Source organism: Panthera leo, chromosome B1, assembly GCF_018350215.1.
Source record: "Panthera leo isolate Ple1 chromosome B1, P.leo_Ple1_pat1.1, whole genome shotgun sequence".
In the NCBI taxonomy this organism is placed as follows: Eukaryota; Metazoa; Chordata; class Mammalia; order Carnivora; family Felidae; genus Panthera; species Panthera leo.
This window is the reverse complement of record NC_056682.1, coordinates 154810878-154836219: the sequence shown is the minus strand read 5'-3', so window position 1 is coordinate 154836219 and position 25342 is coordinate 154810878. Positions and strand designations below refer to the sequence as shown.

Genomic DNA, 25342 nt, shown 5'->3' with positions numbered 1-25342 from the left:
TTAATGAAATTATTCAACGATAACAAATAATGCAAGTACCATGTACTTGTAAGATAGTGGTTTAGCACTTGGTTTCTGATATCAGAGGCCTGGCATTGGATCCTGGTCTGTCATGTTAATTTATCTGTATCATGGTTTCTTTTTTTCCAATATTGAAGTAGTAATACTGTCTACTTTATGGCAGTAATGTAATTGTTAAGTGGATAATATGTGTAAATTATTTAAAACCATAAGCTAGTAAACAGTAAGCACTCAATTAATATTAGTTATCCTCATTATTTTTGCCCTAATCCCTTTCTTATTAGCCAAAGAGCAAAGCATAGAGGTTAAGCGTGTAGGCTTAGAAGTTCAAATGCCACCTCTACCAATTGCTAGTTAGTGGCCTCTGTACTCAGTCTCCCCATCTGTATAATGGTGACTATAATCTCAACAGAGTTGTTGTGAAGATTGAATAAGATGATATAGATAATATATTTGGCAAATAGGCTAATATAGTATAAATGCTAAGTAAATAGCATTATTTACTATTTTACTAATATTAAAACTTATTGTTTTAATATTAAGGAGAAACTTCACAGAGATTACAAAATCATCCTAGCAATTGATTGTAGAATAAATATTTTGCAATGTGCAGTTGTATAGGTAGCTAAAGAGATAATGGACTCCACTGTAGAGGGATAAGATGTTCTACCTACGGAGAATTTTTGTGCCTTCTTAGCGGAAATAAAAGACACGCTTTGCTATAAGTAAGATTTGTCTTCTTCTCTTTTGTTGATATCATTGAAGAAACCATACGAAGTTTATATTTGGAGCCATTTGCCTGTGGTTTTAAAAGCATGTCAGTGCCAACATTTATTTACCACCACTTATAACAGGACAATGAAATCTAACCCAGTAATGCCTGGGTGTATGATAGAGACTATACTGCCTTCAAGAACCTTCAAATGTTTCCAGGAGAAGGCAAAAATACCGGGTGCCAAGAGAATGGTAAATGAGACAGTATAATTGAAATGAACTAGAATAGATATTGGCAAGCAGTGGCCATGGGATAAACATCCATTGGATTGTTTTTCTACTAGCCCATGAGCTAAGTATACCTTTTACATTTTTTAATTAAGAGATGTTAAAAAAAAAAAAAAGATGACGACGACAACGGTGATGACAGCAGCTATGCAGTGCAGCCTGTATGTGTCTCTCAAAGTGTCACTTACTATCTGGCCCTTTGCAGAAAAGGCTTGCCAATCCTCAGACTAGAACATTATTGGACACCTCCCTCCCCACAAACTAAGCTGAAATCACACATTTATTCAACATGGGACTGCTAAATAAAGCAGTAATCATGAAGGAAGAACTTCAAACCTACTGTAGAATTTGGCTTAACTAGAAATAGGAGAAGACATGAGGCATTCTGAACAAGGGCAACAGAGTGAGAGAAAGTTGAAAAATATATGGAAGTGTGGAGTATATGAAATAAGAATGAATAAACCATTATGAAGAATATGATTAGGCTATAGGATTAATAAGACATAGAAATGGAAAAATCCTGTGTGTGCTCTCTCTCTCTCAAAAATTTAAAAAATAAAATAAAGTAAAAAAAAAAAAAAAAAGTAAAGTAACTTGATTTCTTTCAGCTTCTGATCTTTCTCATCAGTAAAATTAGAGCAGTCGTTCCTGCCCTCACAATACATAAAATTGTGAAACAAATAAAAAAAAATATTACATTACTTAATAATTTGTTTTTAATACTATTAAGAGTTTAAAAGGAAATTGTGATTTGGGGCTAATATCTAATTCTCTGGCTTCATTTGTTTTTTTATTTGTAACATATTGGCTGAGAATAAATGACATCTAAAAGAATTCAGCCCCCAAACCACAGTAATTACAACATATTTACTAAATATGTAGGATTAGATTAGATGAATTTTAAAGATCTCATTTATTGCATCTCCAGAGCTGGATGCATAGAACCTAGTAACAGGAATCAGTCAAAAATATATTTCTCAGGAACAAATGGATGACATTTTACACAAGAAGTTAGAACAGTTTGTAGTCAAACTGTTGTTTTATTTTTAACTACAACTTCTCTTAACGATGCCTTCTCTCTGCTACTCACTTCTATTTTTGTATGTTTTTTATCTCTTTACACAAGTTCCTCTGCAAGCATTTCAAAATAGCTTATTGTTGGTAAATAAGTGCACTGAAAATCACCAATTGTTAGACTGCAATTTTTCCTGAGGCAGAGATCAGTTCCTTCTCTGTAACATGTTCGTAAAAGAACCACCAAATCCACAAAGTTTCTCTGAGGATTAAATAAAATGATCCTCAGGAAAACTATTCACATAGTTACACATTCAGTAAGTTAGGTGTTATGATTATAATTACATGTCTCTGTATTCACAGCTCTAAAGGTCTTGCAAATAACAAGTACATTCAGTGGACCTAATATAAATATACATTATAGTCTTACACACTCTGAGGGGACTCTGCCTTTGTTTCTTGTTCAGCAACTTTAAATGCCATGCTGTTGTTACACAGTGGTAACAGGTCGTTATGATGGGGGTACATCATTGATGAACCAAATGTAATGTTGTCTTTACTACCAATAATATTTTAGAAAAATTATTATTTTTACTAGAAGCTATTACTGATATATTCTCCAAAGAGCCTACTAATAGCACCGTTTTCTTTTAAAAGGCTAAATTAGCAGGAAGATTTTACAGATCCATCAAAAGGATGGCAAGTTAATACAAAATAAAAAGTAGTTTCAGTTTCTGCACCCTCTATTGATATTGTATTTAAGTGTTTGAATTAGAATGTGGCTACTGAAAGCATCTTGTAAATTATTGACATTTTCAATCTACACACTCCAAGATGAAATTCATTAGAAGGTAATAATTTTGGAAACACATTATATAAAGCCATTGTAATACAGAGGTGCTTGGGCAGCACTTTTATTCACCAGTGCACGGCTATTACTTGAAAAACATAATTTAGAAGCTGAGCTGCAGAGATTACCCATGTCTTTTCATTAAATAAAGGATTAGCACCTTATTTACTGAAAGAGACAGATGTCTGTCAGAATTTTTGATATGAAGTATACCAAAATTAATGAACTTCACAGGTCTTTTTTATTTCTATTTACTGAAGTGCTTCTGTATTTTATTGGTGTATGTGAAATAGAAAAAGAGAATTTTCTCTGTTTCAGAATAATGAGAATTAACAGGACATGAGGTATTCAGCACAGTTTTGTTTCTGGTGATAAGAAACATCTTGTTTCCTTGGGCAAGAAATGAGGAAACTTTTTTTTTTTAGAAAATTATTATTATTTTGTCTTCTTTGGAGAGGCTTTGCATCAGTAGTCTCAGGGTTAAAAGCCCTGAAAAACATGACATGCAGTCTCATTCCCTGAAAATACTACAGTACGACTCATCATTGCATGGAGGCTTAAGAAACACTAATTGAACTTTTCTTACGTGCTGCATATTGGAGATGCAACAATGGATAAGATCACTTGTATTTGAATTTCAACTCTACCACTCACTAATCAGAGAGCAGTGCCTCTTTGAGACAGATGGAAGGGACCTGTTTCTTCATTTGAAAAGTTAAGATAAAGAGAATATCTACTTCATAAGGTTTCTCAGAGATGATTGAATGAGTACTGTATGAAAAACTTCAGGGCAATATATGGCACATGGCACATGCTTAGCGAATGTTCTTGTAACAGAGTGCTTACCCTCAGGAAGATTCCATTTGTGTTAAATATGTCCTCCAAAGTGCACTCTCACATGAATTTCTTGACAGAAAGGAAATGGAGAGCAAGAATGCAACAAACACTTTCATTGAGTTTACAGGTAGTGAGAGCCAGTGTTTATTACACAAATGACAGACTCTTCCATCTGTCAAGGTTGTTCTTAGTCAACTCCTTTAACCCTTGAGTTTTTGTTGAATCATCTTTGATGTAGGAATAACAAATACCACATCACAGTGTTGTTTGAAGAACTAAATCAAGTGATTCATATGAAAACATTTTGTTAAAGTATAGAGTGGTATAGAAGTGAAAGTATTATTGTAAACTTCTGATTATTCACTTATAGATGGCCTTTTTTATAGATGATACACCAGCAAATTTTCATCCAAGACTGATTTTTTATTACTCACTTAGTTTCCTTTATTGCTGTCTCCTTCACTGCCCAGCTGGCCAGTGATAAGGGTATTTTAATAGTCCAAGCCAAATGTAACCAAGAAAATAATGCTGTTTAAAATAATAATAAATTTAAATGATAAAAAAGGTACTTATAATTTTTAATGTCGTATAACTATCTCTTGTTCCCCATAAATATTTTTATTTGTATGTTACAGAAATATAGAGGCATCATTGGATTATATAACATGGATGGGAAATATCTAGTACGACTTACAGTTTAAAATAAAAGAAAATTTAACCTATATTAGAATTAGATACAATTTCATAGTTCTTAGTTATGACAATTTAGTTCTAACAATTTTTAGCACGCAACAATTTTATTTCTCTGTAATTTGCAATGCAATTTGGAAAAGACTGGCAATGCGTGCATATGCTCTCTCATCCATACCTTTTCTAATTAAAAAATGCAATTCAAAAGTACTGCATATGGTATAGATATGGATAGAACTAATAACATCTTATTTTTTCTAAACAATAACATGGCTATTGGCTATATATTATTTCTCTTTTATGAACTGTTGGGAAATAAAGACAAAATTTACTAGTCTTTTTTTCTTTCCTGTTTCTGCCTTTTATACAGAATAAAATTACCCTTAGTTTGAATTTGTCATTTACTCTAACCACAGGATATAGCTTACAACATTAAGTTTGACAAAGGACAACAATGAAATCACTTTGAGGAAATATATAAACATATTTGCAGAGGCTGAATGGACAATAAAAATAGTTTGGGGATTAAAAGTGAAGAGAGAAAAAAAGAGAGTAACTAGTTCCACAGAGGATTGGAAATGAACAGTGACACTATAATGCCAGAATTCAGGATATTGGACCAGACCAAAAGACAGGAGGTACTGAAGAAGGCTGAACACAGTTTTCATCGTACGATTCATTTATTTATGATCTCATTACAGAGAGGAGAGAAGGGAGTATTTTTGGTCTGTGTTTTTAGATCATTACAGGCTGTTTTATAGCAATACTTTGTTCTCTCCGATATAATTCTCAAGACTATTCGTATAGTTTTTCTTATTTCCCTTTTTTTCCCTCCAGTTTTACACTTAATTAGTTGGAGATACATATTGCACATGAATTGCACCTTCCTCCACATCCATTAAAATACAAAGGCATTGTACAGATAATACATTGCACATATGATTATATATAGCAAATCTAGATTCTTTTCACCATTTTTTTTCTTTTTACTACATGCTTAAGACATTAAGAAGCAGAATTAATCACCTCTATTTTGATTATATATTAATTCAGCAGCTATTCACTGAGTACTTATGCACCAGGAATTATGAAGGATATAGTGTCAAGGGTGTTAACTTGTGTCCATACAGTTTGTTTGTATGAGTGTTTTTTGTTTGTTTGTTTGTTTGTTTGTTTCCCCAGGGGAAAGAAGCTTCTAGAGTCAGAACCACATGATGGACAGTGACTGGCTAATCCTCGATCTTACTAAGCTTTTCAGTGACAAATTATGTTTGCCTTGCCAGTTTTTGTTAAAGGGAATATGATTTGTGTATGCTTGTTTCCACTTAAATTATAGGATTGTTTTACTAGAGTCTTGAAAATAGCAAATAAATGATAAATGAGCTACAGCCAGTCATGACATAGGCAAGAACATAATAATTTTCTCCAAAGTGAAACTGCCTAATAAATCTTAATTTTGAGTAACCAGCAAGTAACAGAAACACGCTTTACTTAAGCCACAGCTTATACCAATTCTTAGACTGAGACCAGAGCATTAAAATTTTACCTAATGACAATTGAGAAGATAGAAGTAAAAGTTCTTTAAAAATAACAATATCCAGGGATAACTGGGTGGCTCAGTCGGTTGAGCATCTGACTTTGGCTCAGGTCATGATCTAACAGCTTGTGGTTTTGAGCCCTGCATCAGGCTCTGTGCTGACAGCTCAGAGCCTGAAGCCTGCTTCAGATTCTGTGTCTCCATCTCTCTCTGCCTTCTCCCTCGCTCATACTCTGTCTCTCTCTCAGAAATAAATAGCCATTAAAATTTTTAAAAATAATAACAATATCCATTAAATTATAAGATAGTATTTACAGAATAACAAATAACACTTGATCTTAGCCAAAAGGCAGAGAAGCGATGAGAATAACAAATATCAATACTTTTGATCACATATCCCATCTTCCTCATTTAGTAGTTGTTGAAAAGGGAAATACTAGTTGCCAAGAAGTTAGGGTAACTGTGCTTTAGAATAATATGAAGAGTTTTATGTAAAATAAAACTCAAGTTGTATGAGTACACATTTGATGTTTCAGAATATAAACCTTCTATATACAGTTCTCAAAAGGATATATATTTAGATGTATTTCAAGGAACAAAATTAGTTCTAGAAATTCTTTTGTAACCTAGTTGTTGAAAAAATGTCAACTTTAGTATGACTTCCCACTCCCAACCTCCATTTTCATTGTAATGTGCCTTGAGTCCAAACTTTTGAGACTATTGATTGAATAATTTCTTAAGGTGCTTAGTTATGCTTCTTCTAGTTGTCAGTCTGAACCCAGATTTGTTAGTATTCTATTCAGAGCATGAAGTGCATGTCTTAAGAGTTTAACTGATATGTAGTGAGGCATATAGTCCAATGAACACTGCAGTCACTCAGTAAAGATTGAACATAATGATAAATTGTAAGAGTATAGAATTGCTAAAAGAGTCCTAGAAATACTATTAAAATAAGATTTGTATATTAATGAGATAAGGAATCTTTTTAAAAAACTACATTTGCAACTTCTTAAGCATAACTTTTGGCATATACTAGCTTTGCGTTCTAACACATGTAATATTGAGCTTTCAAAAAAGTGAATGGGGAGAAATGAATGTGATTTTGACAATAGAAGACAACAGCTTAGGTCAAAGCACAAAATCTCACCTAAATGCAATTACCCAAACAGTATTTCTCCTGTGTTTTGAAACTTCCTTAGAGTTTTATTTATTGTGCAATACTATTTTGGTTTATCCATTCTGTTCAAAGTTTTTTAGACTTCTATCATTTGCAATCTGTGATTTTTAAGTTTGTGTTATGAACCCATTCTCCCTCCAACTCTTCCTCTTGTTTTTTGTTGGTCCTTTTTTCTTCTTTTTGTGATTTGGGCAAATTGTCTCTAATGAGAGAAATGTTCATAAGATAAACAAGATGCTGCTTGATCGGTTACATGAATGCTACAATTTCCCAGAATTTTCCCTGACCTGAATTGGTCAGTACCTTAAAAATAATAATGGGATCTAATTTGAAAGATGCATAGCCATAACACGGTTGAGGATCTGAATTTATTCTTACAAGAGTATGTTGATTCAGTTAAGAATTTCAGAAAAGGCCAGAACAGGTGGCTCATGATTTATGTCAACCCTCTGATAACAGATTTTTCTGAAAGATATTTTTCCATAATATCAAATATTGATGAGTGGGAGGGAGAGAAGTTTCTTCAATAAAGATTCTGAATCCATTATTTAGTGTGAGGAAATTCCGTGTTAATGTGTACCACATGAGGTTTATTTCTCATAAAACTGACATGGAAAATCTTAGGCCTTATGAAACAAGTTACAGAGTAGTTTCTTCTGAAGAGATCAATCCTTGAGATGGGTAAAAAGCAAGACTATTATGTTAAATGGTGATATAAACTATAATATTTTATAAATGAGGCAAGTCAAACTATTTGAAAGCTTTATATGTATAATTACCTTCCTAACTTTAAAAGGGAAATATTGGTGTTCTTATTATGAATCTTAATTTCCTATGTCTATAGTTTGGAATTGTATGTTGTGTTTTTTGTTTTTTGTTTTTTGTTTTTTTCAATCTTAGCTTGATTAACTTTTGCCTTACATTTTCCAAGTCTGTACTATATTTTTTTAAGTTTATAATATGGTTGCTTTTTTAACAAATAATTTTACTAGGGAAATGTTTTTTTAAAAAAAACATTATGTTCAAAAAGCAAGTGTGAATGAAGTAAATTATTAACTTTCAGTTTGGAAGAGGTGAATAAAAAGTGCTTGGCCAATACCGTACCATTAATCTATTCTCTTTTCTCCTTTCTCTCTGTACTTCTCTCTCTCCAATAGAAGTGGAACAAAAAGGTAATTAAATACCTTTCATAAATTATATACTATTTATAGGCTAAGTTATTTAACAGTTTAACATTTAGTTCAAATAATTTTGTATTAATTCTTATCGATTTTATGAAAATTTATTTACTACTTCTGCTGCTCAACTTCACTTTAATCTGTTGTGATGACCAGTGCTGGTTTGATCCTTTTATCCTAAAACAGTTTAATCATGTAAAAATTTCAACCGTGCATTTTCTTCCTCTTTACTTTTAAATAAGTAGTTAGAAATCCGGTAGACGATGATGGATAGTGAATACTTTAGATCTGTTTTTATTTCTCTAGTAGATAATTTTCCATAGCTCTGGTGTGATTTTCCCCATTCCTTTAATTTTTAACTACTGGGGGAAAAGGGGAGATAGTTTTCTGAAATGCCTTATAATAAATTAATTTAGTTACCATGGGCTGATTATTAACAAACCTAAAGTTTATATGCAATGGTGACACAATGCCTATCCAATTCTTTATAATTATAGCCATCATATTAGAATCCTGTGAAATTCTTCTAATCATCAACTTTATTATTGAGTATAAATTGATGATGGCCCTCTATCTTTGCTATGGAAGATTTTGGTAGCCAACTTTGCCCTCAAACTTTTCATTTCTACAAAAGTAAAACTTTGGGCACTTTAATAATATACTTTCCTTTTTAATAACCTGCACATCCTAGCTGAGTTTTATCTTAGATTGTTTTCCATTGGATCCAGGCTTATAGTTGCTGTTGAAGACCTAATCACTAATAACAAGAGAATAATACTTTAATCATTAAAATATGGGTCAACATTCAAATTCCTTATGCTTTCTTAATTGCTCTATCCAATACAGTTCTAATCACTTCAAACATAACAGTGGACTGCATGATTATTTTTCAGTGTGTTTTCTTTGCAAAAAAATACTAGAGCAGTGTTTCCCATAGCAGGTTCAACAGAACACTACACTTTAAACAGGCTCTGTGGAAGGGGGCTCCACGATCAAATTAGTTTGTGAAATTTGCTCACCCCCCCCCCCCACTTCTGCCTTGGAGATTCGCTAATGCACTAAAGCTATTCAAGTCTCTGCCACAATTCTATTTAATACGATATTTCTTAAACATATGGCTAAGGATCTCTGTTTTCTTTCTGTGTAATATCCACTTGAAACAGGTGCTTCAAGGACCACTCTCTGGGAAACATTGCTTTATGGTCCCTTCATTACAAGCCAGCCAAAACTTCTTACCACTATTCACAGAATGCGCTACTGAATCATACTAAAAATCAAATAAATCAGATAATTCCTGCCCATTTTCGATCTGAAGTATGAGCAGCAAAATATTGTAGCAAGTAATCTTGTTTTTTAATGTTCTTCTCATGTAACAGTAAAAGGTACATGTTTTTAAGTTCCAATACTACTGTATTTAACAGGACATTTTTAACTGATTAAAATCTAGATCTTGGGTTCTTCTCTGTAACCTTTCATCTTTTCTTCTTATTCCTTCTTTCCTTTCTTTTTCTTCCTTTCTCTTTTTCCTCCCAGTATCCATCCATCACTCATTTTTAATTGTATGGGTTGCATGCTCTGTGTGTGCTATAGAAGCTTTAAGAGTTTTTTTGCTAGAAGATTCAGTGGCCTGTACTACAGGGCTTTGCTTTTCCTTTATTATTATACTTATTTACTATTGGATTTATATTTATTTCTTAATGATAAATTATTGAATGGCTAATATCAGAGTGAAATCAATATACATATATTTAATTTCCAGATAAGATAAGTAAAAATATTCTATATAAACCTTTGTATTTGTAAAATACATAGACGTACATCACATCTATATATGTATATCCAAAAATATTGTATAACATGTTTACAAAGGTAAAAATCAAAGGAAAACACAACTACTCATGGAGAGGCCACATTTTTCAGCAGATGAAATCAAAATGATTTTGAACAAAAGTCAAAATCAATATGTAAGACGGTTTGCATACTCAGAAGAATGCAGCAAAATAATTAAGTGGTGGTGGGTATCTCTTGTTAGAAGTACAGTCCATTTGGTAAAAACTAAGAATATGTGACAATATTCAAATTAATATATTTATTATTTTAACTCTTTCCCTTCCAACAGTTTTTCTTTGCCCTGGACTACTAAAAGGAGTATACCAGAGTGAACATTTGTTTGAATCTGACCACCAGTCTGGGGCATGGTGCAAAGACCCTCTGCAGGCTTCTGACAAGATTTATTATATGCCCTGGACTCCCTACAGAACTGATACCCTGACTGAGTACTCATCCAAGGATGACTTCATTGCTGGAAGGCCAACTACAACCTACAAGCTCCCTCACAGGGTGGATGGCACAGGATTTGTAGTGTATGATGGAGCTTTGTTTTTCAACAAAGAACGCACCAGGAACATAGTAAAGTTTGATTTGCGGACTAGGATAAAGAGTGGAGAGGCTATCATAGCAAATGCCAATTACCATGATACCTCTCCTTACCGATGGGGAGGCAAATCTGACATAGACCTGGCAGTGGATGAAAATGGGCTCTGGGTGATCTATGCAACAGAACAAAACAATGGTAAAATTGTCATTAGTCAATTGAACCCTTATACTCTACGGATTGAAGGGACATGGGATACTGCATATGATAAAAGATCAGCTTCCAACGCATTTATGATTTGCGGGATTCTGTATGTGGTCAAATCTGTATATGAGGATGATGACAATGAGGCCACAGGGAATAAGATTGACTACATTTATAACACTGACCAAAGTAAGGATAGTTTGGTGGATGTACCATTTCCCAATTCATACCAGTACATAGCAGCTGTGGATTACAACCCCAGGGACAACCTTCTTTATGTTTGGAACAACTATCACGTCGTGAAATACTCTTTGGATTTTGGACCTCTGGATAGTCGATCAGGTAAGTTTGACTTTTGATGATACTCAAGGGGGAAATATTTATAGTTTGTTTTCAATAAGTTTCTTGTACATATGATTAGACTACCTTTATTGTCTTCCTTCTGGCCTATGTACCTGCAAATTGTTCATTGTCTTTTCGTCTAAAAATGTTGTCATTAATTACTTTCAGCTGTTAAAAAAAGGTATAAGAAACTTTCTCTTCTTTGTATAGCTAGTCTCCACTCTTAAGTCCTTCTTTGAAGGACATTTTTATTATCAGCTGGTTAGCTCTTTGTGTAGGGAAGTGCACAAAAGCTTTGCTAAAATAGAATGCCATCCTGTCTAATTAATTGTGACATGCCCTCTCCACTTTGAAAAATGTCAAGACCTGCCTTGATATGATGCTTCGGGAGCCCTACGCCAATATATTCACTTTGCAGACAGCTTTGTATATGACCACTCCTATTGGGAACATTGTCAGTTCGCGTGTAGATATGTCTGAGTGTACCTAATTGGACGTATACAGAAAAATGTTTATAACTGGTAAATAGAGGAAAAAACACACCTCAATTTTGTAAGAAACAACAATGCAAAACACTGTTTTGAACAAACCACAAATAGTTTTTAATTTTAATTATTTGAAATTGTCTTTTTCCTCTCTAGGACATACTGTTTCCTTTTAATATTGTCTAAAGATAGTGACAAATTGCTCTATTATCTTAAACTTTTATTTATATAACTGAAAAGAATTATCTTAGTTTAGAGATTCAATTATTTTAACTACCAATAATGCTCTTCTTCATGATAAAGTGTAATGGAAAACTAAGGTACAGGTATCTGAATTTTGATAGTAATATAGCAGTTCATAGATTATATTCTGTCTTTCAGTGCTTACATGTTAATATTACTTATTTTCTGCATTGCTTTTACCATGCTTTTACTAGCATGCCATTCTGCTTCCTAACTATTTCATTATATACATATCTTCTTACACAAATAGATTGTAAGTTCCATATGGCCAGTGACCTTTACCCATCCTTTATATATATATATATATATGTGTATATATATATATATATATACACATATATATATATATATATATATATATATATATATATAATGTGGCCATTATTTCTGCTTTATCAGACACTAGTATATATGTGGCATATATAAAATAAAGGGTTAGTAACTCTTTGTTGAATAAGTGGATGAATGAATGAATGAATGAATGAATAGCTTTCCACTTCTTATTCTGATAGAATGAGAAATTAGTTGGCCTTTTCTCTAATCTGAAAGGCCTTGGTCAGAGTGACAGCAGTTCTTTCCATGGCCAGTGATGCTGGTATTATATTGAACTACCTCCTATGGAAGGAGAAGCCTAAATATGCAATAGCAACAAAAGCAACTTCTCCTTACTAAATCCTCAAAAAATCTCCTAGACCTAGTACAGTACCTGGCTCACCACTGTATAGGTAAGTTTTTTTTTTTTCAATTCAAGACACCCTTCAGTTGAAAACCTAAGCAAGAATCAACCATCTGCAGTACTCTCAGAAAATATTTTTTTCATAGCTGTGATATTCTTAAAATTTATATCTTGTTAGTGAAAACTCTCTGTGTGGTTCTTAGCCTTTTCTGACGTTTAAATTACATTAGGACGTAATTTCTAATTGCCTCCAAAGAAATAATAATTCATATTTTGTGGTTAATCAGTGAAGAAGGGATGGTAACATACTTCAAATTTTATTTATAGAAAATATTATACATTATTTTTATATAGAATAATGAATAGGTTATATTTAATTAGCATTCTAGATTTAGATTTGATGAATTGAAGCAAATTCTTAGCTTTCTAAATTATCCTTAAAGAGCAAGGTGATACCATAGTCTCATTTTAGATGAATGACACAAAGATTTTTCTAATGTACAGTAATAAACTCATATGTGTGTATACATATATAGGATAAGTCTTTGTAATTGTGGACATAAGGAAAAGTGCACTATTTCATTTGATGTTATGTGTCTGTCTCTTTATGGGAGTTAAAATATGAACTATTTTGCCCAAACGTACTAGTATTCAGGTTTGTTAAAAGGATGATATTAAAGTGGTAAACATTGAGAAATGATAAAGTTCAGCTTTTGAAACAAATTCCTAACTTATGCCAGGAGATTCAGTTTTCTCTCTTTTTATAAGACAATAAAGACCTTGTCTGATTTGCAGTGAGTAAGATTCCATCTATGAAGACCTTGTCTGTTTTGCAACGAGTAAGATTTCATCTGTATTAAATTTGTAAATATAATCGCAAGAAATATTATCAATTTCCATGCATGAATGCTGAGATTGAAAAGCTAGTATTTTGGTGTGGACTTACTGCAGTTTAAAGGTGAAAGAATAACTGTAGAAGTAAATTTTATGCATCGTCGGTGTGGATGTGAGAATTTCAATTAGCATTGATAGAGGCTGTTTGTCTTACTCCTCACAGACAGTTTCAGGTGGGTGTTTTTCTTTAGTAAATTAGGCTGACATTTTTCAAAGAAATTGCCTGTAGTAAATTCTTACTATGGATCTTCTTACATGTTTATGTACAGAAGCCAACTCCCCATGAATATGTTAGGGTCAAGAAGTCTAATTCTGAGTTTGTAATCTGAAGCGTGTTTGCTGTTGCCATCTGTTGGAAGCAGGCTATTTTTGCTCTAAATCAATGAAAATTCACACTTCTGAAGCTTTTATGCAAAGGGGTATCTGTGCTCTACTTCTACTAAATATCACTTTTCTATACATTGAAAGATCTGGGTATTAGAAGTTAAGGGGCAAACATGTTCCCCTTGTATATATAGCAATCCTTGGGTGGAACGTCCACACAAGTAGCATGCAGCTCTGTAAAAGCCTGGGAGTCTGAAGGACTTGGTCTTGAATTCTGCCTGTGGTGTTGACTGTGGACACATTGCTCAGCCTCTTGGTCTGGGTTTTCTCAACTATAACATGGAAAAAATAACACCTACCTCTGGAAATTATTGTTAGATTTTAATGAGACGATCTATGCAATAACAATCAAACAGCTGCACACCAACCCTACAAAAATCATTTCCAGCCACATTTTCTAAATGAGGAAACTAAGTCACTATAACTCATATTACTCAAAACCTGCCCAGTGATTGAAGGGCAGCTCAACTCCAGATTCATGTTCCCTCCTGTGACACTTGTCGTGGAAAGTGTGTTTCCTGAGGCAGTGTCGCCAGATTTGTTCCTCTGGTGGAAGTGACCTCAGTATCCCCACAGGCCAGGCACTCTCTAGATGCAAATCTAATCTGTCATTCTCACTGTAGTCGTTCTCACACATTGCTGTAGATGTGTGCTCTAAAAAGTTGTATCTGTTCTTCAGCCATGAAATCAGATGCATTTTCTTTTTTAACAAGAGTCCTTTTTAAAATTTTGAAATGGTAAACTTTAAGGAAGAATATCAAGGAAAATGGTGTCTCAGAAATATCCTAAAAAGTAGCTTCAGAAGTCATTTCACTTTGCTCCCTTACTTTTCCCAGCACCCATTCTCAAAGGGCTAATCCCGCTGCCTTTTGTTAGGGACATTTGTTTGTATTGTTTTTCAAATGAAACCATCCTGGGAATGGTGGTAGGTGAAACAGGTTGTTTTCAACCATAGCCATTTAAATTAATTAATTTTATTTTTTAAACTTGTCTTTCAAATGCTCAGTTGTTAATTTTAAGTGAAGTTTCTCCTTGAAAAGTGCTTTAATGGGCCTATTCCTCTGGACAAAGTTTTAAAATGCTTCAAACTTGTTCTCCTTTCTGCGTAAAAACATTTTCAAAACTGTCATCATTTATTCTGCATTATATTAATGCAAGTTTGCCAGCATTTTCTGTAGTTTTCCAGCATGAATGTAGTGGAAAATGAGTCCGTATTTATTCATATTGCTATTCACATAATTTATACCTGCACATTTTGTAAAAACAATTTTTAATAATAGAGTTCTGCCTCAAATGGTAAAGAACATACAAATGCAAAGAATTTCCAGCTTATAAAAAGCTTTTGTTCCAGAACTAATGAGATTTTGATTCACATTGAAATAATCTTGCTGATATAGCTTCAGTCACTTTGGTTTACAGGTCTTTATAGAGTGCCTGGTAAATAAATAGTAGGTGCTCTGCCAAGATTTGTTGAATGATTTTGGAAATACAAGAATGCATTAAAATACATATTAATATTCAGAATATTATGAAAATAAGAATATTAGTCCTAAAATTTGTTTAATTAGATTACATGTATGCATGGGGTGTCTGGGTGGCTCAGTCAGTTAAGCCTCCGACTTCAGCTCAGGTCTTGATTTCATGGTCTGCAAGTTCAAGCCCCACGTCGACTCTGTGCTGACAGCTCAGAGCCTGGAGCCTGCTTCAGATTCTGTGTCTCCCTCTCTCTCTGCCCTCTCCCATTCGTGCACTCTCTGTCCCTCAAATATAAACATTAAAAAATTAAAAAAAAAAAAAGATTACATGTATGCAGGGGCGCCTGGCTGGCTCAGTGAAGTGTCTGGCTCTTGATTTCAGCTCAGGTCATGATCACCGGTTGGTAGGTTCGAGCCCTGGTTGGGGCTCTGCACTGACCGCTCAGAGCCCACTTGGGATTCTCTCTCTCCCTTTTTCTGTGCCCTTCGCACAGATTCTCTCTCTCTCTCTCTCTCTCTGTCTCTCTCTAAATAGGCTTAAAAAGAAAAAGTCGCACATATGCCTCTCAGGTTGTCATCTTCACTATTTGCCGCACTCTCCTATAATCTAGAAGTTTTATGAGTCATTCCAGTTATTCCCCACCCCACCACCTGCACCCAGCTTCTTCCCTTCTTCACGAAGATTATATTGAGCTTTGGTAACCTAAAGGAAGTTGAGCAGGTGTTAAGGAGAAGTGCCAAAGCACATTAACACCTAATGCGCTTTCTTTCAGAAGTAATTAGAAGAAATTAAAGTCACTAGTCTTAGAATAGGGAAGAAAGTGAGCAACTGTTCAATGACTTTCACATTCAGAACGTATTCCCAAATTTTTCAGTTGACGAGTTCCAGGATTTTCTTCAACTCAGAGAAAATGGAACGTGTGGCATATTCAGAAATGAGTAATAATCATGCTCTGTTCAAAATACATTTTGTCTGAACAGCTGAATCAGTTCGGGGCACCTGTATCAGAAATGCGTGTAAGCATTAGCACCTGAGTATAAAGTAAATGCAAACGTGAATGCAAAAGTGCTTTCTCTGTTCTTTTCTGAGCAGAAAACCAAACCTAGAGCTATCAGATCTAGAAATTTCTTCAGATGCACTTTTAACTAAGCCTTTATCCTTCCTATCTTAAAAGATTCAATATGAACTATACATTCTTCACTGCTTTCAGTTAGCTGTTTTGTAAGATAGACATTAAAACCCTCCAAACAATACTAAGCTGTTTCACAGGTTATTTGAATGATTCTCAGGTTGGCATTATAAATAATTCTAGAACTACCTGAATCCTGATACATGCAGTGTGGGGGAATCAGTGGCATCACTTCCCTTTAGCTGTTATAAGTGACATATAGACTGACTTTAACTCTTTAGTTCTTTGTCACAAACCGCCTTGTGCTGAGTCCATTATTCATTAATGACTGGCAGTGGAACGTGGGACCTTTTTGTTGGCTTTTCCAGTTTGCTTCTAAACTGCCCACAGAACATCTGTACTTCCCTTGTCAAATATACAGATGTTTTCCAGTATTTTCTACTAAAGAAGGAGGGAGTAGATTTAGGTTGACAGTAAGAATAGGCAGAGAAGCTCACTTCCAAAAATTTCCTAAAATCAGCATGCCTAACACATCTCAAAGTCTACTGGTTGAGATTTAGTGAAACACATCAAACAATCAGTATGAACGACAGAACAATAAAGACATGTAGTTACTGTCTTATGCCTGTTCTTCTGCTTCCCTAACACAATCCATATTTTCTTGAAAGCCATTTCAGATTATGTAAATGTATCCATTCTTATATATGCTGAGGATAATAGAATCTAAAACAGCAACAAAAAGCCTACACATAACAGTTTAACAATGCAGATAAGGTGAACCTTCTGTCCTTATAATATGCTAATTAGGTGCATTTGCGTCTCCAGTAAAAGCTGTGACTATGTAGTGATGAATAAGAACTTTAAACACACATGACACCTCGTTAAAATGTAATTTTCACATCATATATCTGAGCCCTTTACTTTGACAGCTGAGTAATGTGAGTGCTGGGCAGAGAATCTTGAGCATTTTGAAACTGTCACGTGTTTAATAGGTAGCTGAATTCGCTTCCTGAACGGTTTAGTTAAATATGATGCACCCTAATCACAAAACAGAGCCTGAAAGTAGTGTGATCTTAAATCAAACTTGTCCTGAGCCTCTGGGTTATGATTACTTCACAGTTCCACTTGAGATACCACATTGTCTCTAAAGTTTAATTTACATCTATCTTAGTAACTGAGTGAACTTTACAAAAAGAAAAAATAGTCAGCTACTTGTTGCTAATTTCATCCCAGTCTGTATTTTTATGCATCAGCTGTTTCCCTGTCTGCAGAGGAGCCCCCCTTCTTCCTCTCAATGCTGCTTCATTGCCTGTAGTGACAGCTGCTGCCTGAAGGGCGTTGCTGCTGGTGATTTTTCAGGGAGCACAGCCAAAACTTGCAAAATTTGCAAGAGCTATTCCGCTGCCGTTTCACACCAGCCGAATTCTCTTGTGTTTGTTTTTACTTTTCTTGTATTTTCTGTCTTCATAATTGAAGGTTAAACCCTTTCAGAATGACACCTTTTGCTTCTCAGGCTCTGAATATCAAACCACAGTCCTGTACAAAGCAAAACTTGACCTGCCTTTCTACAGCCGATGAGTCCAGTGTTAGCCATTAATCTGATGTGTAGAAGATAAGATGCCGAGGATAAAAAGGTTCACAGATGATACTAACTTATATTTTTTTCCCTACAGAGTGATGTCCCTGATAAATGTAGCATTATTAGAAGTGTAATCAAAATCATTTCTCCATGTAACACACAGTCATAAAAAGATGACTTGTGAATAAGCTTCCCACTCACACCAGCTGTCCCTTCTGTAGCCATTTCACTGCTCGTTAGCACGTCCAGCAGAGGGCAGACAGGTGGAAGTGAAATAGTTTCGTTATTAGCACATCTCCTCAGGGTTGGTGATAGTGACTAAAATGAGATTTCTGATTATCCAAAGTTTACGCTTCAGAATGCTCTGCTTCCGTCCACAGTGCCACGGATAAATGAGAATTGATTTTGTTATAAAGCAAAGTCTGACATTTGCTTTATTTCTTTGTGTTTTGTTTTGTTTTCAAATTTTAGATAATGTTCAAGTACTTGAGAATAGAGTGACAATCAAAAGTACGAATATAAGGACCAAGGTATTTCCTTCTTAATGGCTTTTCCATCAGGAAGCCTAATTCTCAAATTATACTGATTAATGACCAAATAATTTAAGATGCATAAATGATAGGTAAAATACATGCTGTATAATTTTTGGGAAGAAACATGTCAGATTTTCCTGAAAACAAGTGGAGAACATTTCCCTTTTATTTGCTTAATAAGAACTCTGCCTGTTTCTCATTATTCTCTTCAGTAGTACAAATTCATGGGCAACCTTTTTGCATCCACATATCTCAGGTGAGAGACAAATTAAAATTATCCAGTCCTTTCTCTCCAAAGTGTCTTGTGATGGAAATATTTTAGCCTTAAAATTTAGATTTTTAGAAATAATGTTAGAAAAAACAATTCTACCAAAAATACACAAGCATGAATGAAGTGTTAGGTATTGGTTGATTTCATGACTTAAACTGATCTTTTATGCTATTTTTTTGAAAAGGTAAGAAATGTCTTTGAAGAAACTTTTTCCTTGGAGAAAAAAAGAAAATGGCACTTTTATTTGGAAACCTGTATTTAATAAAAATATAAAACAGACTGATTTTTAAAACAGTGAACTTTTCAAAATCTATAATAAGATTGCCATATAGCAGACATATTTACATATTAAACAAAATATTTAGAGTTTTATATTTTATAGAGAAGCCCACCAAGAGACATAAGTGGTAATCGTTTGTGGAAAGGAAGCTTGAAAGTGGAATTGGAAATACTAAGAAAAAGCCAGAGATGAAATTCATCCACAAAATCTGACCTGCTGTAGAAAGCAGAAGCAGGAGGTCAAAACTGGGTTTAAGTCAGAAGACCAATAATTGATTGGCCCTTCTTTCCTTCCTTCCTTCCTTCCTTCCTTCCTTCCTTCCTTCCTTCCTTCCCTCCCAGCCTCTCCCTCAGGAAACAGGTCTTTAAGTATAGTTGAGGCCAGGCATTGTGCTATGCTCTGTGGCTACAACTATGAACTATGACCCTATCCTCACAGAGATTACAGAATATTAAAAACAAATTAAAAGAAATAGAAAAGGGGGTGTCAAAAAAATAGTAGCATCACGTACTATTTACTGAATGTTCCCTTTTCTTGCCATTTACTTAAATTATCAAATGTAACCCAAACAAAAATCATGCAAAGAAAGCACCATCTTCATTTCCAGATGAAGAGATTGAGGGTCAGAGAAGGGCAATAACACGAACATCACATACATGGTCCAGGGTTGCGGTTAGAATCCTAGTCTGTCTGACTTTCTGTTATGTCCTTTAGCATCTGGCAGTGATTGAAAGGAATACAGGTACCACAGCTAAGGAGCAAGGCAGAAGGCAGGGAGGCATAAGGAGCAAGGCAGAAGGCAGGGAGGCAATATACATGTACTAGAAGGTAAGTAAAGCAGCTAAGCTGAAGTAGAAATGCAAGGCAGCAAGGACGCACTGACCTTCAGTTAGAGTAAGGACAAGAAACAGCAACTGGTACCGTAGGGGACTGTCATCCCCACCAAATTGCACTAGGTTTCACACACACACTTTCACCCTTAAAAAAATGGTCTGAGGTACAGGTGAGGAAACTAAGTCTCAGAAACATAGTCACCTGGCCAGGGAATCCTGTAATGTAGATTTCAAAGAAGCTCAGGTTTATTTGACTGAATCATGGAGCCACAACATTTTATATTTACAATGGAAAAAATTATAATGCACACAAGCATCCAATAAAATGTGATATAATGGCACATGGATATGGTGTGGGAGATATGTATGTGTGTTCTTGGAAATGCTTGAGGAAACAGATGTAATTATTGGAATATTGGAAGAATTAGAAATTTTTGCAGAAATTCTGAACAATTAGAAGGTCCACATGGAGGTTTGGGGACTGGCTTTTATTAGATTTAATTCTAGTTAACATATATTATTATTTCAATTTTTATCATTTAGATGTATGGCTAGCACAACTTTTCTGTTTTCTATAAGTAAGATTGGCAAAATGGTGAAAAGCAAAATGAAGGAAGAAAGAAGTTAAGGAAGAGAGAAATAAAAGGGAAATAAATATTTTTTGTTTCCTAAAAATAAATGGACAAGAGGGGCTTCTGGGTGGCACGGTTGGTTAAAAGTCCGACTTCAGGTCAGGTTATGATCTCATGGTTCATGAGTTCTAGTCCCGCATAGGGCTCTGTGCTGACATCTCAGAGCCGGGAGTCTGCTTCAGATTCTCCCTCTGTCTCTCTGCCCCTCCCTTGTTCATGCTCTCTCTCTATGTCTCTCTTTCTCTCAAAAATAAAATAAACATGAAACTTTTTCTAAATGGTCAGGAAATGAATGAGTTCACTTTTCTCAAAGGGAAGGTGATGAAAGAACATGCCTTTAAAAATGTTAAAAAGCTATTTCCAAGATTGATTTAATTACCTTAAGTGGTTAAAGATAAAATAAAGGACAAAGTATGGAATGCTTATACCTCTATGGTTGGAATGTAAATTGTCATAACCATTTTGGAGAGCATCTTGGCAATGTCTGGTAAAACCCTTATTTAAATGATAGGCTTATTTTGTATGTTAGCATATCTATTTCTAGGTTTCCTCCCTAGAGAAACTTTCATACTTATATGAAGACAGGCTTGTACAAAGGTGTTCGTTATAGCGCCGTATAAAATAACATAAAAGTAGATTATACCAGACCGTCCCTCATTCCGTGAAAGGGTACAGGGCATGGTAGGAAAGGATGACAGAGAGGCTTGCGTGCAGTTGCACAGGTGTATAATAAGCAACTGGAATAGAAGGCATGGATGTGACAGCTATCTGGCTGGCACCAGAGACTTTAAAAGCCCTGGTCAGTGTGGATGGCAAAGTCCCACTACCATCCACACTGACCAGGTAATGTGATCACTCCTCCCTTAGAACCTGATACATCAAAGCAACTGTTGGTACCTATGAAATGGTAAGTCAGAAAAAATCTTCAAGTGGCATTTTCCCTTTCTAGTCATATAGCCCCATGTTGCTTTAATAACTCAAAGAAGCCAGGATTATAATTTCCCCAGAGCACCAACATCCTTTACCTCCTTCTTTGAAATCATTACACTTCTAGTAAAAGAAGCCCTCTCTTGTCAGAAAAGTAAATTTTTACTCTGGAATTTTAATCAAGCATGAACCATAGTAGCTTATCATGTGTTGCAACTATTGAATGTATTGAGCAATTCTTGAGAATTTAATTTCTTCAAAATTATTTTTATATCACCTTCACTGAATTTTTTTTCCTAAATATGAATGTGTTAACTTGCCATGCATTCTGGATTCCCATGATATCTTTTAGTATGACCATACTTTTTAAGTTTTTAGGAACATGGCAGAGTATGTCAGTGGATGAACAGGACTCCTGAACATGTTCCAGAATTAGGAATTTAAAATACCACAACGCAGGTTCAAGTACCCATTTTTGTAAGCATGAAAAGCTAAAATTGTCTAACCCAAACAGTGAACAGGAAGATTTATATATGAATGAAGATGAGGGTTTTAGTTCTCTGGTTTAATGAAAAAGATAAACCAATCAAAAGAGATGTGCCATAAAATGTTGAACTTCAAGACAAAATTCACATAAAGAATATAAAAAATATTAATCTAGTGAAGTTGCATTATACATTAAAGTATGAAAGTAAAAATTAAAGAGAAGCAATTGATTTTTGAAACTCCTTTATAGTTTATAAAATACAGTGAATCTTTAACATACATATCCCTATAGAGTACAGATATAATATGACATATTATTATGCAGTGTATATTCTACATACTAAAAAGTACATTTACAAAGTATATTTTATAGTATTTTAATTGCCTAACATAACTTCTTGAATTAATGTCAGTTAAATGTATCTGTGATGCAACTCTTCTATATTAACAGAGTCCCATAGTTATTTCTGTGTAATTTTGTTCTCTGAGAACTTTCCCCCTAAACAATACATCTATTCTTCTTGAATATATTGACTTTCACTTTCCAATTAAGCTTCCATGTAATTATTGTATCATTGATTAAAATATCTTAACAAGACAACTAAGAAGGTTATATGGTATAAGGATATTTAATATGAGAAATGTTCATTATGTACTTCTAAAGTTGTTGATGTTGTTGTTGTTTTAAGCAGGTTTAAATGATATGGAATTTAGATCAGTATACTTTTTTCTACTTTTGTTTATATTTGAAAATTTCTATATAAAGCTTTAAAAATGATTTATGAGGACAAGCCTTTTAGCAGTCCTAGTAGTAGTATGTATTTTAATAAGCATATAATTCAGAATTTTAGTGGTAGTTAAGCTCTAAATTATTCAGGTTTGAGCTTTTTTGGGTTTTACCAAATTTCTTTAGTGAATATGTTCAGTCTTTCAAGTAGTGAAATACATTTCTGAAAACTGATCCACATGAATAGAATACTGATAATCTATTTAGAATTCTATGAGGGAATGTAAGAAGGCCTTCAAATTGTGTCAGGATAGTTACTCAACTAATTAGCACCCCCTGGTGACTAGGACACAAATAAGAAAATGCCAAAGTCGTACTGACAGAGCAAAACTAAAAGAGAGAAGACCTAATCTATTGTTAGTTTTTTTTGGTATTTTCTTTTTTTTTTTCTTTGCTAAAGAAGAAAAACGTGTAGTTTTTCTTGGACATTCCTAGAAACTTTGCCTCTACTCCTTGGTTACAGAGCCCTACAAAACTATGTAACCCAGATTGAATCTACTCCCGTACAGAAATATGGAATAACAGAGTAGGTTGATCTCTCCAGAGACCTTAGAAATAGTTCCAATGTTTCATTACATTATTTGGTCTAGTGGTACTCTCTATTGATTTTGACTTTTAAACAGTTAAAACCAGCAGTTTTCACCAGTTGCTTATAAGAATAAACACTGAAAAAGGAAAAAAAAAAAAACATAAAAAGAAAACTAAGCTTTGTTAAACAACAAAAATTCATTCAAGTAATATTTTAAGATCTACTTGGTTTTATTGAACAATTTATGAATTGGGCAGCAAGCCATCTAGGAAGTAGAAAGGAGCACTAGGAGCTGTACAAAATGGAAGGCTTTTTAGGCTAGAAGGGGAAGGATTAAGGAAAGAACAGTTTACCTCATCTTTCTTTGGGGGATAGAGAGGGTCCATGTGGCAGATTATTTTATTGGTGCTAATTAGAAACTTCTAGACTAACTGGTTAAGACTACATCCCCACAGAAAGTTGAAATTGGAATTGGGTTAAGTATTAAACCCTGGTTTAGTGATGTGGATTTAGCACAAGTGACTCCATTTTGAGTCTGTCATTTCTTTTTAATAGCTTAACTATGCCAACATTGAATATGAATGAAAGGAGAGTCAGCTATTCTAATCAGAATTGACAAGTCTTTTTTCTTTTAGCTTTGACAGTGAAACAGGTAAATTCACCCACCAGGGAGAGTCAATATTATTTGTTTTATGTATACAACTATGCCCTTTTTATGCCCATCCTTATATTTCCTAGGAAAGGGTACTTAAGTATGTTCTTTGAACATTGACTTTTAGCTTTCAAAACAAGATTATTCAATGAATATTTTTGATGAGAGAAAAGCACTAATAGTTATTTTCATGGTATAATGATATTAAAAAATTATTGTAGAGAAAGTGTTAGAATGTTATATCACAATTTTGTGTAATTATTTTGGGAGGCAAGTAATTTTGTTCTAGTAATCAGTGGGTTTAAATATTTTGGTTTACTGGAAGCTTCTTTTTATATTTCTTTGTATGATAAAACTTCACTCTGCAAATCAGTTATAAGTAACTGATACCTAAGTTATATGGGGTAATAGATCTCAAAGTGTGGTCTAAGGAACTTGTTACAGATGCAAATTGTCATATTGCATCCCAGGTTAACTCTGGAGATGAATCCCAGTAATCTATTTTTAACAACCTGCTAAATTTGAGAATTACTGCGTGTGCCATAACCCCTACAAGGTTAGTATATACTATAGAGTGTAATAAACATATTAAACAGGTGCTTTGTTTTGTTTTTTAGAATTTATGTGACTGTTTTGTTGATTACCTTTAAGTAAGTGTTTCCCCATCTCTTATCTAATGACTACTGGAAAGAGGCCATATAACTCACTGCTGAGGGAAACATGTTAAAATGCAGGTTTCCTGTCTGTTTCCCACCCCATCATTGATTCAGTATATGAAATGAGGCCCAGGGATAGGGTTTTTTAGAGGTGGTTCTAGGTTTGGAAAAGAATCACTCCTCTAGATTCCCTAGTGGTTAAACAGAATTTACATTTTAGCACAAATATTGTCTTAATGCATTAAGAACCTGTAGAGCAAATATATACTAACTACCCCCTCTCTGGGCTAAGGCTACTCTGGAAGTAAAATGTATCACTTTGCTTTATTAAATGAGCCTCTTTTGTGTCCTCATAGAATTACTACCTGTGTGGTTGACAGAAAAGAACAGCGTCCCCTCTCAAGCTTGTCCTGGCAAAAGCAAGGTGCCATTCATCTTCACCTTGAATAGATGGAATAAATTAACACGGTGAGAACAGCAGTAAGACTCTAGGCAATCATGCAGTGCTTTGCAACCACTCATGGTCTGTTTGTGGGTTGGGAAAGCAAAACAAAACAAAACAAGTGAAAAATGAGCAGCAAAATAAATTAGTCCTGTCACTATAGTTGAAGGAATGTAGTAAGCAGGAGAATCCTATCCTCACCATGAACAGAACCTCACACTT

General features: G+C 34.3%; 1 protein-coding gene across 1 annotated transcript in view; it reads left to right on the top strand.

Moving 5' to 3' along the window:
• Positions 1 to 25342, top strand: part of ADGRL3 (adhesion G protein-coupled receptor L3) — a 690326-nt gene that overhangs the window by 400321 nt on the left and 264663 nt on the right. The window contains exons 8-9 of the mRNA XM_042936279.1: positions 8286 to 8300; positions 10426 to 11226. Coding sequence (XP_042792213.1) covers positions 8286 to 8300; positions 10426 to 11226 — 816 coding nt within the window. The remainder of the gene's footprint in view (positions 1 to 8285; positions 8301 to 10425; positions 11227 to 25342) is intronic.